The sequence below is a fragment of the Garra rufa genome, chromosome 1 (genome assembly GCF_049309525.1).
Source record: "Garra rufa chromosome 1, GarRuf1.0, whole genome shotgun sequence".
Lineage (NCBI taxonomy): Eukaryota > Metazoa > Chordata > Actinopteri > Cypriniformes > Cyprinidae > Garra > Garra rufa.
This window is the reverse complement of record NC_133361.1, coordinates 78,966,646-78,985,246: the sequence shown is the minus strand read 5'-3', so window position 1 is coordinate 78,985,246 and position 18,601 is coordinate 78,966,646. Positions and strand designations below refer to the sequence as shown.

Here is an 18,601-nt window from a genome sequence, read left to right as displayed (position 1 = left end):
TTTATTATTATTATTATTTCCTTTATTTAGCCAGGAGATCACATTGAGACAGTACTATCTCTTCTTCCAGTGAGACCTGGTCAAAACAGCAGCACATAAAGTTTCGCAAAGAAGATCAGAAAACACAATACCACCAAAATTACTAAATCAGATCATAAAAAACAATTACATGTATCCTTTAAGACATTATACAGAATATGTTTAAAAGTACTCAAAGTTGGAAGGTTGTCATCATTCCAAGCCTTAGGAGCATAAAAGGAGAAAGTACATTTGCCAAGATTTTACGTTACCCTTGGGACTATTAACCGAATTCAGGAACCAGATCTAGTGCGTTGATTATTTGGGTGAAATCTTAACAAATTAGAAAGATAAGATGGTAGTTTACCTAAAAGAGCCTTTAAAATAAATAAATACAAATGTAATTTTCTCCTTTTGATATAGAGATAACCAGTCTAAGGAATTGTACAACATACAGTGATGCGTCCGTGAGTCTGCACCTGTGACAAAGCGTATTGCTGCATGATAAACAGAATCTAGTTTTCTCAATAAAGTAACAGATGCATGCATATATATATATATGGTCACCGTAATCAAGTATAGACAAAAATGTACTCTCTACTAATTTCTTACGAGCCTTACAAGGAAAACATTTTTTAACCGATATAAAAAATCTAATTTCGGCCTGAGCTTTTTTAGTAACTTGTCAATGTGTATATCAAAGGTTAATCTCTCGTCAATCCAAATACCTAGGTATTTATAAGAGCTAACTCTTTCTTTTGATATACCGTTCGAAAATATGATTTCACTTGTACGGTTTCTCTCCAGTGTGAACTGTCATGTGAATCTTAAAGTTTACTTTATACATGAAACTCTTTCCACACTGTTCGCAGGTGTAAGGTTTCTCTCCAGTGTGAATGCTCATGTGGACAGTAAGGGTTCTTTTCCACATAAATCTCTTTTCACACTGAGAGCAGGTAAAAGGCTTCTCTCCAGTGTGAGTTCTCATATGGACAGTAAGGTTATATTTATTTGTAAAACTCTTTCCACACTGAGGGCATATTAACAGCTTCTTTTCAATGTAAATTTCATGTGAGTCTTAAGATCTCCATTTCGTGAGAAACTCTTCCCACACTGTTGGCAGCTGTAAGGTCTCTCTCCAGTCTGAATTCTCATGTTAGAATTAAAGGAACCGTATGTAAGAAATTTATGTCAGTTAATCATAAAATGGCCCTGACATGTCACTAGACATTAAGAAATCATGTTCATTTCAAATACTTATATCACTGACAACAGTGGTGTGGCCAGGATATTGTCATTTAAAAGTGAGAGTTGCAGCCCTCAACTGATGTTATCGTTGTCATTTTGTGTTTTGGTCTGAGGCTCCACCCTCCAGCTATCTAGCAATCACGAAATCAGTAGAGTTTTGTGATCCGTCGTTATGAATCCGAAATACGTCGTGACAAAGTCCGAAATAAAACAAGGATTTGTATAGGAGATGCCTTTGAAAGATGGAGACGGCTGAAAACGGAGAAGAATTTGAAGATAGACGCCATCGTTGGTAATTTTCTCCTGGACAAGTAAGATTCATCTATGTTTGGCTAACTTTGCTTCCGTACACAGTGGATTTCCCACGGTCGGCCGTGCTAAATGCGTTCATAAAAAGCTTTATATCGCACCACTAGCAGGGTATGAAAACAATCTATGTTCCGACTGAAATGTGGTATTACAGTACATCTTTACGAAATATTTGGCTAATCGCCATCTGTAAATTTTTGCGATACAGAATTACTTCGCAAAACATCTCTTGTGAAGCATAAACATAATTAACAGAAGAAAAACAAATTTCTGTGTAGGACTCGTCACTTGCCATTGGAAGCTCCTTGTTGCAGCCTACTCCTGCAGCTTAGCTGGCAACCCCGAGTCAGGGGGGAGCGGGAGGGGATACACCGTTCTACAGTTTTTTGAAAGTGATTGCAGTACCAGTTTTGGCCACAATCCTACATACGGTTCCTTTAAGGTTTGTACTTTGTGTTTTTTTTTTTTTTCTGGTGAGAAAGTCTTTTTATTCTGTGAGCAACTAATTGATTTTTCTTCTGTTTTAAAATTATGTTTCTCATTTTGATATTTCTCTCCTGTTTCATTGAGTTCTTGACTTTCAGAGTCATCAGGTCTGAGGTGAAATAAGAAAAAATTAATAAACAGCAGTTTAATGGCACAAAGCAACAGACAACAAAAATTTAGACTAGTGCTGTCAATCAATTAAAAAATAACTGACAATACTAATTTGACAATAGTTTCACATTGAATCTCCAAATTAATGTAAAACAACTTAATCATTGTACATTTAAAATATGGGGCTTATTGGCATCTTTCACCAAGTAGCCAATTGTTAATGAAGACCAGTCTCACTGATACAAATACTGCTAATGATCTGTCTCTATTAAATGCATTTCCTTCCAATTTTAGCCATTAATTATAGCCATAATTAAAAACAGTTATTTGTAACACACACACACACACACACACACACACACACACACACACACACACACACACACACACACACACACATATGTGTTACAAATAACTTTTTATACAAATATATGCTTTTATCACAACTACCATATAATTATAAAAAAAATCAGCTCCTTAAAAAACAAAAAAACAAAACATTATCTGCCATGTTTATCTTCACGCTAGAGAATTTAAAAGCAGAATTCAATTAAGAAAGATTTTCTAATTAAATCTACATTTTTGGTTTCTATTTAATTATATCGCTCCAGGGTTGGGGAGTAACAAAGTACATGTAACATAATTTCATATTTAAAATACAAAATATGAGTAACTATTCAATAAGCAAATTGCATCAGAAAGCCGAGCATTATGAAAATACAAATACAAAATTATGTAACATCATAGTCCAATTAAATTTTTTGTTTACTTGCAACTTGTCTCTCCGATCAGCTTTAAGGCACAATCTTATCTTGAAAAAGCATCTCAGTCTTTGAAAACCAGTGCTGTCAACTATATTTTCTATATTTATACCATATGGTGTGTTTAAGCAACTCTTAAAGAAGAAATGTCCTGTTTTCCTGAATATTAGCACAATTGCAAATGTGATGCTGACTTTATTCAGTTCAAAACACCTAAGACTACTTGAGAAAAAGGGGCATAACAGGTCCTCTTTAACTCCCATCACAGCACAAAAATTGTGCTCAACAAAGTTGCATTTGTATTCTAGTGCTATAAGATCTATTTAGAAACCAATTTTTTTTTTTCCCTAAAAGAGCTTGAAAATGATGTTGGCATTTGTGGACAAGAATAAGCACCATTTAGTTCTTGACCATCTGACCAACAACACTCAGTATTCACTCCTCTGCTTTTCTCATTGCATATGATTCCCTTGAAAGACATCTTGGATGCCCTGGGGGTTGTAGTGGTTTCCCTTTTTCCCCATTTTGAAGAAACATTCTGGGGTCTAGGGTTTTGATGCCAAAAGATGAGACTTTATTAACAAAGTAACAAAGCCGAGAGACCCTGCAGGAGAATCTCCCGAGCCCTTGTTCATATCCTCATTTTATAGAGTTTTTTTCTTCTAGGCGTGTTCCATACATAGATTTACATATAGTTCCAGAGGGCTACAACCTTGTGATGCAGATATACAATGTATGTCTGTTCATTTCCATCAGACCTTGTGATAAAGGCCTTGTGACATATGTCTGTTCCTTTCCAGAAGACCTTGTGATAAAGGTCTTGTGATATACACAGGCAATACATGATTATAATAGTAGCTTGATGCATAAATGGCTATAGTTACATTGATTATACTTGATCTGATAAATTGCTTATAGTTACATTGATTATACTTAAATCTGATTAATAAAAACCTTCTTCATATTCCCCCTTTGAGACGTTCTACGTCTCACTTTCTCCATAGTGCTGTTCCATGATTCAGGTTTTCTAGTTACTTCTAATCAGTGACTAACCAAAGTCACTATGTTTCGTTACCAAAGGCCTAAATCATGCCACGGCACTCTGTAGGGGTATCAGGGCCAAACATCTCCCCTCACATTTGACTAGAAAGGAGTAAAAGACCCTGACACCTTAATCCACCTCTTCCCACTGCATACACAAAGGGCCACAGTTGTTTAAAGCATGTGCGTGCAATTTGTTGAGCCTTGCCTGTGGTTGTCACAGTTATGTATATACATATATATATACAGAGTAGATATAAGTTAAATAAAACTGAATAAAAGGAAATAAAATATGCAAAACAGAATAAAAAACACACCATACAAAGGTTCAGATTATAGATACAATCCTAATCTTCATTAGAGGTATTTGAACTCTCATCTTAATGCTGTCTTGTAAAGCCTGTCCTGATAACATTCATGTTGAGTTTGATTAAATTTTTCATCACCTTGATACTTTATCGTTTCCATTTGTTTAACTGTCTCTTTGATAATACACAGCAAAATAATAATCCTCCTATCATTATAGCAATTCCTAAGAACATTCCCAATTTGGCAAACCATGCTCCTAATTTCAAATCAAGCCAATCCCATGTTTGACTGTCTCTTTCGGCATTTGTTTTAACTTCTGTTCTTAAACTCTTTAAATTAACCATAACTTCACTAAATGTACCTCCAGGTGCAGTATTATTTGGTATGTAGGTACAACATTGGTCTCCAAACATAACATTTGTTGATTATAATATATGTAATTGATCCATTCTGTATTTTTGTTTTGTGAAATCCAATTGAATATTGATTAAAACCCTGATTTGATTTCATCTCTAACTTTAAATTCATTGGGTATTCCTCTAGGTTGACCAATTGAATCAATATAAACTGTAGGGTCTGTTTCATAGGCTCTCCTGGGTCTTTTCTTCATTTTATTTTTTGTTTCCTCTTCTAGAGCGATGTAACTTATTTTATGTGTTAGCATAACCCTAGTATTTAATCCTGACCAGTTTTCTGGTAATGTTGACAAGAGGCCATATTCTGGTCCACACATCCACCATATGTCTGCCAATGCAATATCAATTTCATCAAATATTGGTGGTGGGCCTTCCTTTATCTATAGATAGTCTTCTTTACATTGCGGTATTTTCCAAATTTTACTACATTTTCCTTTGAATCTTCCTACATCAATATTCCCCTTCTTTTTATAACATTCAAATTCTTGATCTGTCATTAATTGTGGCTGTTGTGCCGCCTTCTGTAATATTGGCCAATTACGGCAATTATATCCACTGTTGTTCAGTTGCTAACCTGTAGTTTGTTGTGGATTGGAGAAAGTATTTAGCTGTCTGGTTCTCTCTTTGAAACATTTACCTCCTAATTTTACTACACCTAAGCCCATGACATTTGATATTCCTGGACACTTTTCAAACCATTCATCATAAAATATTCTACAACTGGAACTGTGGATGGGTGTTGGTACAATATATAAAATTGCTTTTGCTTCAAAGCAGACTACGCAGTTTTCCATTTTTCTTTTTCTGCTGTAAAATTTACCCATTTATACCAATCATTGTCTTCTGCTTTTTCCCATAAGATATCTCAATTGCTCGTTTCTCCATAACTTATATTCTGGTTATCACTCACAATGTGTCTATTTTGCCTTGATATTGTTTGCTTCTCACCCAATCCTTGCTCTTCTTGGATTAGGTTAGTTCCACTACCGGGTTCAACTGAGAGCTGAAAAGTAAATTGTGGGGAAGCGTGGTTGACCATTTGAGTGATGGCATCTGGAATTGTGGTGTTAAAGTGGACTTGAACCTGTAGAGCATCTGATGATCAGGCATATTGTCAGAATTATTGTTCTGTTCAACTCCTGCCACGTTTTGCACTTCACTGTTTTTCAACTATTGGACTTTCTTGCTGATCTGTTTCCGATCTGTTTTCTCCCGTTCTTGTTCTTTCTTTAGGATCTCTTGTGCAGTGGTTCAAATGATACCAGGTGTTGCTTCCTTCCACGTGGACTGCTGTTGAAGTAGCTGCTGTCACTTTATGAGGTCCTTCCCTTCTCGGTTCATTCCATTTCCTTCTGAATACCCTTAGATAGACCTGATCTCCTGGGGTAATTGGACAGGTGGTTTCCGTCTCCTCACTTGGCTCCTTTCTCTGTTCCTGCACACAAATAGCTTTATGGATAACAGTTAGTTTTTCATGTATTCTCTTAATTCCATTTGTAATTGTTCTAATGGGGGTCCCATGTATGGGCCTCTGCCACATGGAACAGGCATAGGTCGACCAGTAAGCATTTCATGCGGTGTTAGATGCGTTTTTCTGTTAGTTTGCATGCGATAGCTCATTAGGGCAAGAGGTAAAGCATCAACCCAATTAAGCTTAGTGCTAGACCATAGCTCGGATGGCACTTGATGTTCAACTTCCTGTAAAAGTTCGTAGTAATGTTGTCTGGCTCTGGTGCTGACATCATTTGCATTTGTGACTTCTGGTTAATGACTACCTCTTGAGGAATGCCTAGCAAAGACGTACCACACTACATCTTTATGTAGTTCTTGTCTGCAGACTGAAAAATCAATGGATTCATTGTATGTTCCCATTTACTCTGTTCAGCTTTTTTATCATTGGTCCTACAGTAGATCCTTTGCTTCCCAATTTTTTCATACATATAAAGAGATATGAGGTGTGGAATCGCTCACCTTGAATCATCTCTTTATGAACTCATTTTCAGATATTTTCAAGGCTGCTCCCTGTTTCCCTATTATGATGTATTGTGAGATCATTTCAATTTCTTGTTATTTGGTTCCTTCTTGCCATTCTTTTTTTATGTCTGCCTTTCTCAAGGGGTCATATTTCATTGAGCATTGGAATCCTGATTTTGGATACTTATGATTTGATTTGATATCTCAACATTCCCCCTTTGAGACTTACTAAGTCTCACCTTTGCATGTCTTTACCCAGAGTGCAGCTTCACAATTCGGTATCACTATCTAGTGACTAAGGTAAAACACATTGTTTTATTACCAATGACCAGATTATGGAACAGCACTTTGGCGGAGCTACAGAACCAAAACTCTTCTCTCCCCACATACACACTTGACTTTAGGGGAGAAGTAAAAAGATCCTGCCTACATAATCCTTCTAATATTAAAAGTTATTTCTCTGCTTCATTCTCTGTCTTCGTCTTTCCTTCTCGCAGGTGTCACTCTGCAACCATGTTGCTGATGTAAGATTCTCCCTTGAGATCATAACGGCATCCTCACTGGTTCTTATCAACCATTCCCTGGCCTTGATAGTGCTGTTACCTGTAAATAGAAACCTTCAGAATTTTTGTTAGTGATATCAGGCAAGCTCATTTTTCCATCTGGTGGCCAGTCGTCCTTCTTGGTGTGACCTGTGGAAATGTCATGTGGGTTAAGGGCTGTCCTGGCCCCTGGGCTCTCATACCCATTGCTATCAATACAATGGACAGGGCTAATACCCATTCTTACACTAAAAATTTGATTTTATAACATTAATAGAGTTGTTACTATTTTTAATTAATTTCCAATTTATTCTCAACAATTTGCAAATTCAGTTATCTCTGCGTCCCACTATCATGGAACTAATTTTAGGCCTATCTTGTTCAATAGCATGTTTTCAACCTGGAAAACACTCAACCCACTTTATTCATGTTAACATCCTGAAAAACATCATTTCATTTCATTTTGCCACAGATTATGCTACATGTTTGTAGAAAAGAAAGTTAGCTGTGGGGTGGACAGAGCAAGCTTGCTTGCTTTGCCTTCCCATGCAATACGCTGCACAGTTGTGGCACTGTTTTTCTTTCTGCCACAACAATAATGTGCAGACCAGGAAACTTAACCGATTCATCCATGATCATTATTTTACTGGGCATAATTTGCCCTGTGGGCCCACATTTCAAAATTTGTATAATTCTGTTTGGGCAAAATAATTGACTTGCCTCAGTGTCTCGTCAGACACCCTCTTTCACTCCATATCACACTATGACACACCATCATTCATACTTTTTCACATCTATTCACACACCCTTCTTTTTGGCTAAAATCAGTTTTTATTTTTGTGCAACCTCAATAGATTGTGAACTTAATGATTTTAGCCACCGATTTTGAATAGACTAACGTAAGCTTTTTTCCGTTATCAGACTCTACTAAGTGTAGTTTTTGATGTATTTCTCAGAGTTTGTAAACATCATATTATGCAACTGGGCAGCGTCTGTCCTCAAAGTTTATCTAACACTGCTGTGTAAACCTTTTCTCTCAACAAAATCTAATACACTGTTTAGTTTAAATAATTGGCCTTGGCATTGTGCAATTGAGAACCAATTGTAATTTGTTAAATGTCATTTGTTTGTCTACTTTAAATTTTATTCATATACTTCTTGGTATTGCTCATGAGATTCTACTAGAATAGCATGCATAAGAAATCTCTGCACAATTTAGGATCCATGGATATCAACATTTCTATCTCATTTCCCCCAGTGATGACAGCATTTGTGATTTTTATGATTTTGGAATTTTATCGTAATTATTTTTTCCAATCTAGCTCCAAAATGTCCCTTAAACAAAATGGAGTGACCAACATTTTATTTTATCAGCCCTATTTTTCCTATTAGACATCTTGTCTGCCCCCCTTTTTTCCTTACAAGTTCTGAATTATTATTAAGTCAGTTCTACATTTCCCCTAGTTGGTTATTGAAATAGCCCTCTCTATGCCAAATCCAGCTCCATTTTTATCTGATTAGTGAGTAAGCCCCCACTTTTTCTGTAAAAAATTCCTTTTTCTTTAAGACATAAGGTTGGACTGGTACCTAATGAAAAGCAGATCAAGAATGTTAGTTAGAACACAGAATTTAAAGAACTGCTGTAAGACCAGTAAATAATCAATATTAAGTTAATAAAATAAATAACAAAAATTGAAGCAGTCTCTATAGTGATCATTAGGTATGCAGCACCTGTGCACGTGATAGCAGTGATGGAAGTTCTTTTCTGTAGATCATCAGTCTGTTGAAGCTCTTCAGCTGTTGCACTGGTTCGTCAGCTTGTGATGGCAGTCAAAGGCCTGATGTTGTGGTGGTGTATGGTCTCCTTTGTTTCTCTGCTTTTCCTCAGTCTGGCTTTTGATTGATCATACCAGAGTTTTGCATTTCCGGATGTTGTCTTCATCCTCAGGAAAAGTCTCAAGTGAAAGATTCACCTTTTCCTGCTTTAAGTCAGCCTTTCTCCATGCCGGAGTGTGCAGTCCTCTTTCAGGAGGGGGGTTGAAAGTCTATCAGCCACTCCCTCTTCTTCTCTCCACAGCCTTGTCTTTGCATCTTCACCACAGTGTTAGACAGACTCCCGTTCTTTGCTTCCCTTTGTCAAGGCACTGTTCCAGAAGTCATCTGAAATTTTAACACTCAAGAGACTGCATTAATCAAATTGAATCTTAGTAAACTCGTCAATTGTGTCTGAGCAATCAGCTCTAACTAAATTTAATTTTCAGCCAAATCTTTCAATGGTCAGTTTCATCTGGTTAAAAACAACAGTTCCCATATTCTATTTTAGTAAAGCAAGTTCTTCGTTGCGAAAATAGCAAGCAGTTTCTTCTTTGCAAAATGCAAAAAAAAGCTCTCTTTATTATCTAAGTAAACAACAATAAAACAAAATGATCCTTCTTCTTTCTACAACAGCATGGCATGCATATTGTGAAACAAAGATTTCCATTCTAACTTTTCTTTTAAATTCACATAGGTTGTTCAGAATAATCTTGTAATGGTGAATTAATTTTTCCCTATCAGCATATATTTATTCACCAAGTTCCCTTACTGTTGTAAAATGTCTATGGCCTTTAAATCATAATTTCTATTAACTTGGTCACCCAATCTTGTTCTTATTCTACATTGCATAACACAAGTTGTCTTTTAGTTAATTCAACCCCAAATCTCTGAAACTCTGTAATGGATTAACTTCCATACTGTCTCCCAGGGATAACGAGATTCAAATATTAGACGTCTTCAGTTATAAATATAAAGTTCTTAAGCACGTGCAATCTTATTTATTCATAAAATTATTCATTAAATAACAAATTATTTCAATTAATTAAACAAATTATTTTAATTAAGCTCTTACTATAATAATTAGCTAAATCTAGCCTATGTCTTGCATACTTTTTAAAATAAAATGTATATAAATCCAAATTTTTACTTATTAGTTATTTAGGGCTCTCTCTGCAACCTGACCACACTCAAGTGATGGTACCTCTTCAAAACTCATCTGTTTAGTTGTGCATTTATTGAATGAGCACTGTGCTACGTCCGAACAGATTGCATTATTTTATGTATAATCATTTTTACTGTGTTAGTTAATTTTAAATCAAATTTTAAATCCTCTTAAATGTTCTTAAATTCTCTGATTTATTGTTGTGATTATTATTATTAATTTTCATAATTTTTATGAAATGTGACCCTGTACTACTAAACCAGTCTTAAGTAGCACAGGTATATTTGTAGCAATAACCAAAAATACATTGTATAGGTTAAAATTACAGATTTTTCTTTTATGCTAAAAATCATTAGGATATTAAATAAAGATCATGTTTCATGAAGATATTTTATCAAAACTTAATTTTTGATTAATATGCATTAAGAAGAACTTCAACAACTTCAAAGGCTATTTTCTCAATATTTAGCTTTTTTGTTGTTGTTTTTCACCTTCAGATTACAGATTTTTGTTGTATCTCAACCTGATATTGCCCTATCCTAACAAACCATACATCATTGAAAAGCATATTTATTCAGCTTTCAGTTTATGTATAAATGTATAAAGTTTCACAAATTGACCCTTATGACTGGTTTTGTGATCCAGGGTCACATATTATGATTTTAATTCCTTTCATGTACAGCACTTTGAATTACCATTGTGTATGAAATGTGCTATAAATAAACTTGCCTTGCCTTGCCTTACAGGAGGGGCACACATCTTTTTACGGCGATTATTTTCTCCTTTAACCACAATCACTCACACTCACACAGACAGACAATGACACATATATTTACACAGAATGCTCTACTCTACACTCCTCTTGAGTGACCTATCAGTTCACTTGCTCTTTCACTGAAACTTTAAAAAAAAAAACAGTAAAAAAGCAGTACTCTGAAGGATTTTTGCCTATCTGTGCAGACCTCTGTAACTTCCTAACTCCTCTACAGAGCGGTATCCATAGGACTTTCTTTGCCTATCCGTGCAGACCTCTATAAAAGAGCGGTATCCATAGGACTTTACTTTATCTGCTTCACGTTTATTGCTATCCTCAAGGCCCACTTAACAATAAACACAGATCATATTCAGCTCTTACACAAAACAAATCAAATACACTTAAAAATACAACTTAATATTCCCTGATACACTTCCTCCACACAAGGAACAATCTGGCAAGTTTGCGCTCTGTCTCATTGATTCACTTCCTCTACACAATGAAGGCAACCCTTGCAGGATTTAATGCCTACCTCTTGTAGGTCTTTTGACTAGGACTTCTCTTTTAACACTTTAATCATCTAACATAAACTTTACATTTATAAAAAAATTAAAATCTGTATTCCCTATTCTTCTCAAAACCAAAACAACAGAAAACACAGATCAATGCATGCATTTAGTTCTTTTGGAATCAAAACCCCTTTTTTGTTCTTTTAAATTTGGAAGAGCAAATATCTGAGTGTTCTTACCATCCCGGGCAGACCCGGCTGAACAACACAAACTAATTATGCAAGCAAAAACTGCCTACCTTTTTTTAGTGGCCACTGTTTGCGTTGCTCAGTCCAGACAGCCCAAAATGGTCTTCCACCTGTGCTCCTCTCCATCCTGTTCGTGACGCCAATATGTAGTGGTTTCCCTTTTTCCCCATTTTGAAGAAACATTCTGGGGTCTAGGGTTTTGATGCCAAAAGATGAGACTTTATTAACAAAGTAACAAAGCCGAGAGACCCTGCAGGAGAATCTCCCGAGCCCTTGTTCATATCCTCATTTTATAGAGTTTTTTTCTTCTAGGCGTGTTCCATACATAGATTTACATATAGTTCCAGAGGGCTACAACCTTGTGATGCAGATATACAGTGTATGTCTGTTCATTTCCATCAGACCTTGTGATAAAGGCCTTGTGACATATGTCTGTTCCTTTCCAGAAGACCTTGTGATAAAGGTCTTGTGATATACACAGGCAATACATGATTATAATAGTAGCTTGATGCATAAATGGCTATAGTTACATTGATTATACTTGATCTGATAAATTGCTTATAGTTACATTGATTATACTTAAATCTGATTAATAAAAACCTTCTTCAGGGTAAGCAGATAAACATCAAATTTTCATTTTTGGGTGAATTATCCCTTTAAGCTCAGTCAAACACAATATAGCTAGTTGGCACTGTAAAGTGTACCATGGACAAAACACATTGCTTTAAAGTGTGAATTAGAATTGATGTCATTGTAGGAGCCCTGTATAGGATTCTTATTGGAATCCTTTAGGATTGTTTTGACAAGGGTAATATAAACTTTTGACCTCAACTGTAATCGTGGTTGAAACAATGTAGTTGCCAAGAAACAAAGAGGTGAGGTCATAGAGTAATTTACAACAGGTTTGATTGTGGCCAATCAGAATCAAGGACCGGAACTGTCCTTTCTAGACATTTTGTTTGAAACTCTGTCCATGCTAAGGGGATCTTTTAGGATTCTCTTCAATGTGAATCTTCATGTGCCTGTTAAGACTTCCTTTTTGACTGAAACTGTTTCCACACTGGTTGCACGTGTAAGGCTTCTCTCCAGAGTGAATTCTCATGTGAATGTTAAGGTATCTTTTATGAGTGAAACACTTTCCACACTGTTGGCAGGTAAAAAGGCTCCCTGTAATGTGAATTGTCTGGTGAACTTTAAAGTTTCCACTTTCATTCAACCTCTTTTCAGACTGAGGGGATCTGTAAGGCTTTTCTCTATTGCACATTTTCATGTGACTTTCAAGGCCTCCTCGTTGACTGAAACTCTTTCCACACTGTTTGCATGTGAAAGGCTTCTCTCCAGTGTGAAATCTCATGTGTCTGTTAATGCATCCTTTACGAGTGAAACTTTTTCCGCACTGTTTGCATGAGTAAGGTTTCTCTCCAGTGTGAACTCTCATGTGCATTTTAATGTATCCTTGTTGTTTGAAACTCTTTCCACACTGTTTGCATGAGTAAGGCTTCTCTCCAGTGTGAAATCTCAGGTGTCTGTTAAGGCATCCTTTACGAGTAAAACTTTTTCCACACTGTTGGCATGAGTAAGGCTTCACTCCAGTGTGAATCCTCATGTGCCTTTTAAGGTGTCCTTGTTGTTTGAAACTCTTACCACACTGACAGAAAATTAAACTACTCATAGTTCCTGTCTTTTGTGCTCTTTCTTGTTTAGAAGTCTTTTCAGACTCTAAGAAACAAAAAGACTTTTCTCCAGATACAAATTGAAGATTTTCAAACTGATCTTTCTCTTCAGTTTCATTCAGTTCTTCTCTCTCCTCTTTCAGCGCTGTTAGGTCTAAGGTGGAAATACAAAAATTTAAAAGTTAACCTCAGTTTAATGGCACAAAGCAATTAACATCACAACTTGTAGATATGTAATGCATGAATGCTAGATGCTACCAGGGGCGTCCAAACCTGATCCTAGTTGGTCGGTATCCTACAGAGATTAAGGTGGCTGTTATACAATTAAATAAATCTCGGAAATGTATATAGACTGCTCTCAACTATTATATACCCATTTGATGTCTCCTGGGGAGACATTTAGAGAGAGGCTAGGAAAAAAGAAAGAGGAGAAACTCCCCAAATTATATTTTATTTACAAGGTTCGGGAGGAGCACAATCAGATAATCAACCAATTCATTTCAAATTTGATATTTAATAAGCCAAGCTTTATCATTTGTTTCTCTGTATTATATACATTTTTTTATTTGTTGAACATCAGTTAAATTGTTACTCTTAATTTGGTTTGGGTGTTTTTTTGTATTTTCTAGCTCGAGGAACAGACACATTCTCTATAGTGTGATATCTAGGTAAAGGGATCTCTATATGCTGAGAATTATCTGATTTCTGATGTGAGGTGGCTAGCAGACGGTCGGTTTAGCCAGTCTGTCTGCTTCCTGACCTGCGCCCTAGTTAGTCAAGTGCAAACTCTAAGACACGGAGCACAGGGCAACTAATACTGTTCCGTTTTCTTCCCTCGGAAAGGGCAACCCCGTGTACAAAGAGGATATTACTCTGTATTCCACATTTGTTTATTTATTTTTAGCTCAAAAAGGATAACCAGTAATAAACCTGAAAAAACAAGAAATGCAAACGTTTCAATTTCCATGTACATACTACAACCAGCCCCTTGTTTAACTCAACAGCCCAATAACAATAAATAACATTAATCAAAATACAAATATAAATAATATTAATATACTATAATAATAAAACTAATTTCATAATTTAAACGTACACAATTCACACTTCAAACATTATGCATCAACTCAAGTCCTACCACAACTCTATGCAAAATGCATGCAATCGGCAAACCAGGAAGTCCGCGATTCCTACTTCATCAAACATTATAAAACTAAATAAAGTAAATACAAATGAACACGTATAGTATAGTAATGTTATGAATCTAAATGTTAATCCCACGGCTTCGCCACCACGTCTATCTCTATCAGTAAACAAATCTGCTTTGATCTACCGGAGAATTGTGAAATAGCGTTATCTTTAACGTGCAACGGACATAAACACAATACAACAACATAGCATTGCGACAGCAGACAACATAAAGCATACATCATTAAAGTAGACAAGAAAACATTTGAGATTAAATGAGTTTACCAAGTGGCTGCACACCGGGTTGAAAGTTATTACAAACTGAATGAATCTCACGCTTCCTTTTCACGTAGTAAATACCGGTCACATGTGCTCACAGCACACTCCTCTCTTAAAGAGGCACTACAATATTGGGCTGCTAAAGTGTAACTTGCAAATTTGGTAGCTCTAGTTTAAAGTAAATTTAATCATTAAACATTTAATTAAACATATAAATAACAAAACTCCACAGAAATCACAACAAATACCGAGTTCAGACTGCACGATTTTCAAAGCAATCGTGTCACAGATCTTTTCACACTGCATGACTATCTGGGGTAGTATTCTGTCGTTGCTGTGTTCACGCTGCACGATGGATCAGCGACAGGAGGTTTCACACTGCCTGACTTTACAATAGGAAGAATCACTGACAACCTTGTCCCGGTCCGCAAACTACGTCTCACAACCAAACACTCACGAGAAATGACATGGAAACAACGCGAGGTCAGTCGTGCAAGTTTTCACGTGAGACTGGGATTATTATTAAAAAAAAATGGCAGCCCACAAGAATCTTGTCATACAAATTGCATGTGCACTCATCTGCAGCGAAAAGAAAAGAAGCCAAAACAATGCTTGTTGATATTGTGGTCTATACCTTCGTAACTGGTCCCCCAACTTCCCGCTGGCCTGGATGTTGCTCTCTCATTGGCTGTAGCTAATCGCTGATGTCATTTTCAGTCAGATCACCTTTCACACGGCAGGTCCAGATATTTAGCATGCCAAATATCTCGTGGGTGTCGGCGACTCGTCTGCGATTCTCTCAGATTGCGTCTTTGATAGTTCACACGGTGTGATTGTCACTCGCGTGAACGAGCACAAGATTTGCCTGTGATTTTGGGCATTTGTCGGCAATTTCTCAAAACCTGTCGGCGAGTCAAAATCGGGGCTAAAATCATGCAGTCTGAACTCGGCATAATGCTGTTAAACTAACCTGGTCCAAAGGCAAACAGACAGGCTAAGCTGAGTCCTTTAACAATGACCAATAGGAATGCACTGATTTTACAGCCTTTCTCTCTGGTTTTATGACAGCTGTACCTTCTATCTCCAGTCTTTGAAAGACTAAATTAAAAATGAAATGATAGAAAACAGCCTACATTTTAACTGGGAAGAGGAAAATACATTTATTCATTTGAGGAAGTAATTAGGACTGTATTAGTCAGCTTACAATTGATTTACATTTATTGCTATGATAAAAATTACACTTACATTATAGTTTATAATATATGTCACATTTAATGTCCAACAACACATATTTTAACCAAATGTATGTTTTTCTTCAGAACTTACTAAACTACTATTATATTGTGTCAGCACTTGTTTACATGTGTATACCTCGTCCACTCCTGACAACAAAGTGGATGGTTGTATGACTTTCTAACATTTACATATTCTTATGAAGAATATACACTGAGGAAAACACAACATCTCAAATATATATAATGGTACAAATATATTTGCCATGGTGGATCAATTTGATCTATAATTGACACTAGGGACTGCTTCAGAAGCATGCATATTAAATTATCTTGACTAACTCAACCTGGATCAAATTAGTGAGATAGTTTATTAGTCACTAATAACCTAACTTAAATGGTCATTTTTGGTACAACTTAAACCCTGATTGATTTGTTAGATTTTTTTCAGATCACGTTTTGGACTTAAATCCCAGGTTTTCTGAGTGTCTCTTTTAAAACAGCCCCCAGAGCTCAACATTAAGCCTTGATATGTGCTTGTCCTTTGGACACCTAAATCAATCATCCATTTGTCCAAGTAAAAAGTTTGGCTACATCCACACAATGTCAGAGCTTTCTCTATTCAATCTTTTTTTCCCCCTCATCTCAAGAAATATCTGCGACCACATGAAACTGACACAAAACTATGTAGTATATATGCCAGATAAATATGTAGCGCATTAATTCTGCCACAGAGATACACTAAAAATTGAAAAGAAACTTTTGGCAGTGCCCATAAACCTTGCACGCAGTATACCAAAAAAAAAAAAACATGAAACAATACATTTATTAATCTGTGTTAATGTTAGTAAATAAAAAGACAATCATTCAATGTTTGTTCATGTTTTTGTTATGTGAAGTAGCGGTGTCTGACTAGGGGCGAGACATTGGCTGATGACATTATCATTTTAGAAAATATACAGATTCACTGTACACACGAAACCACATGAGTGTCATTTTCTTATGTTTCCACTCAGGGACCCGGTTTAAAGGTGCCATAGAATGGAAAACTGAATTTACCTGGGCATAGTTAAATAATAACAGTTCAGTACATGGACATGACATACCATGAGTCTCAAACACCATTGTTTCCTCCTCCTTATATAAATCTAGTATTTGCAAAAGACCACCGAAAAAAAGGTCAATTCCAACATAACACCGACTGTTACGAAACTTTCCTGGGTTCGTTAATAGTTACGCCCCCAACATTTGCATCGCCCAATCATCAGTATCGTCAGCACATCAGTAAAACAAGGCAAGCCACTGAAGGGACACGGTTAGCTTAATGCTAGCGCTAGCCTGTTACATTGCAATACATAGGATTTCACTTACCACATAAACATACATGACTGCGCTGATGATGGTGAATGATGGAGAAATAACTGCCTGATGATGGCGAATGATTTACAGATCTTGAGTATCACTGACATACAGCTGAACGTGTGTGGTAAGAAGCACTCTCTTCTGCATGATAACTTTACACAGAGCACATGCATCACAGTAATCAGACTAAGATTCAAAACGGCAGATTCAACAAACCACATATTAAAAGCGGCTAGAGCTCCTAATTAAATATAGTGTACCCGCTATAGAGATGAGCAGCTCTGTGAAACAGCCAATCAGAGCAGAGCTCATTAATATTCATGAAGCTTCCAAATAAGCTAATAACAGAGCATTTCATTCTAGGTACCTGTTAAATATAAAAAAAATCTAAACTGTTTTTCGTTTGTTTGTGTATGCGGGACGCCGGCCAAATGGGTGTCTATTAGGTCTGTAAATTTTTGAAACGCATGTGACTTGAGGCTGCGCTCTGATTGGCTTGTTTCAGATTGTCCTCGGGGCGCAGAGCACTGCGCCCAAGACCCTCCCACTTTAGATCTTAGCCAATCAATCTTGTTTTTATATATTTTGTCCTCATGGGATTGGACCGTTCTCGACTGTCAAATATGTGCAATATCTTTTCCGATATGAAAGTAAATTTGATTTTATCTTTCACAAGCCGTTCAAATGAAGAAAAAAATAAATAAAATAAACTTACGAATCATGGAGCTTGGATAGAGTTTGCTTGCTAGATGCCATGTAAGTCATGCCTTTTATTGTTTTCAGTGTTTGTTATTTCAAAGTCCTGTCACCGAAGCGTTGTGGGCAACTACACAGAAAGTAACGTAAACTGTAATAATGCAGATTAACTCAATCGTCGGGGTACAAGCAAGGGTTTATGTAGATGTCTTTTTTCAAGTAAATTGTGAGTGTTTATGTTAGTATTATTATAAGCACAATATTAAAATATATATATATATATATATATATATATATATATATATATATATATATATATATATATATATAGTGTTCCTTCTTTAATTGGACATACAAATATATTGTCAATAGCATTATAATTACTTATTATATTGGACTATATATAACTTGATGGAAATTAATTTATATTCAATGTTTTATTACAAATCAACTTATTTTCTCTGTCTT

General features: G+C 36.1%; 1 protein-coding gene across 1 annotated transcript in view; it reads right to left on the bottom strand.

Moving 5' to 3' along the window:
- Positions 1-11,249: 11,249 nt before the first annotated feature.
- LOC141320452 (uncharacterized) overlaps positions 11,250-18,601 on the bottom strand; it is an 83,777-nt gene continuing 76,425 nt past the window's right edge. Inside the window, exon 5 of the mRNA XM_073833306.1 lies at positions 11,250-13,313. Coding sequence (XP_073689407.1) covers positions 12,680-13,313 — 634 coding nt within the window. The 3' untranslated portion in view covers positions 11,250-12,679. The remainder of the gene's footprint in view (positions 13,314-18,601) is intronic.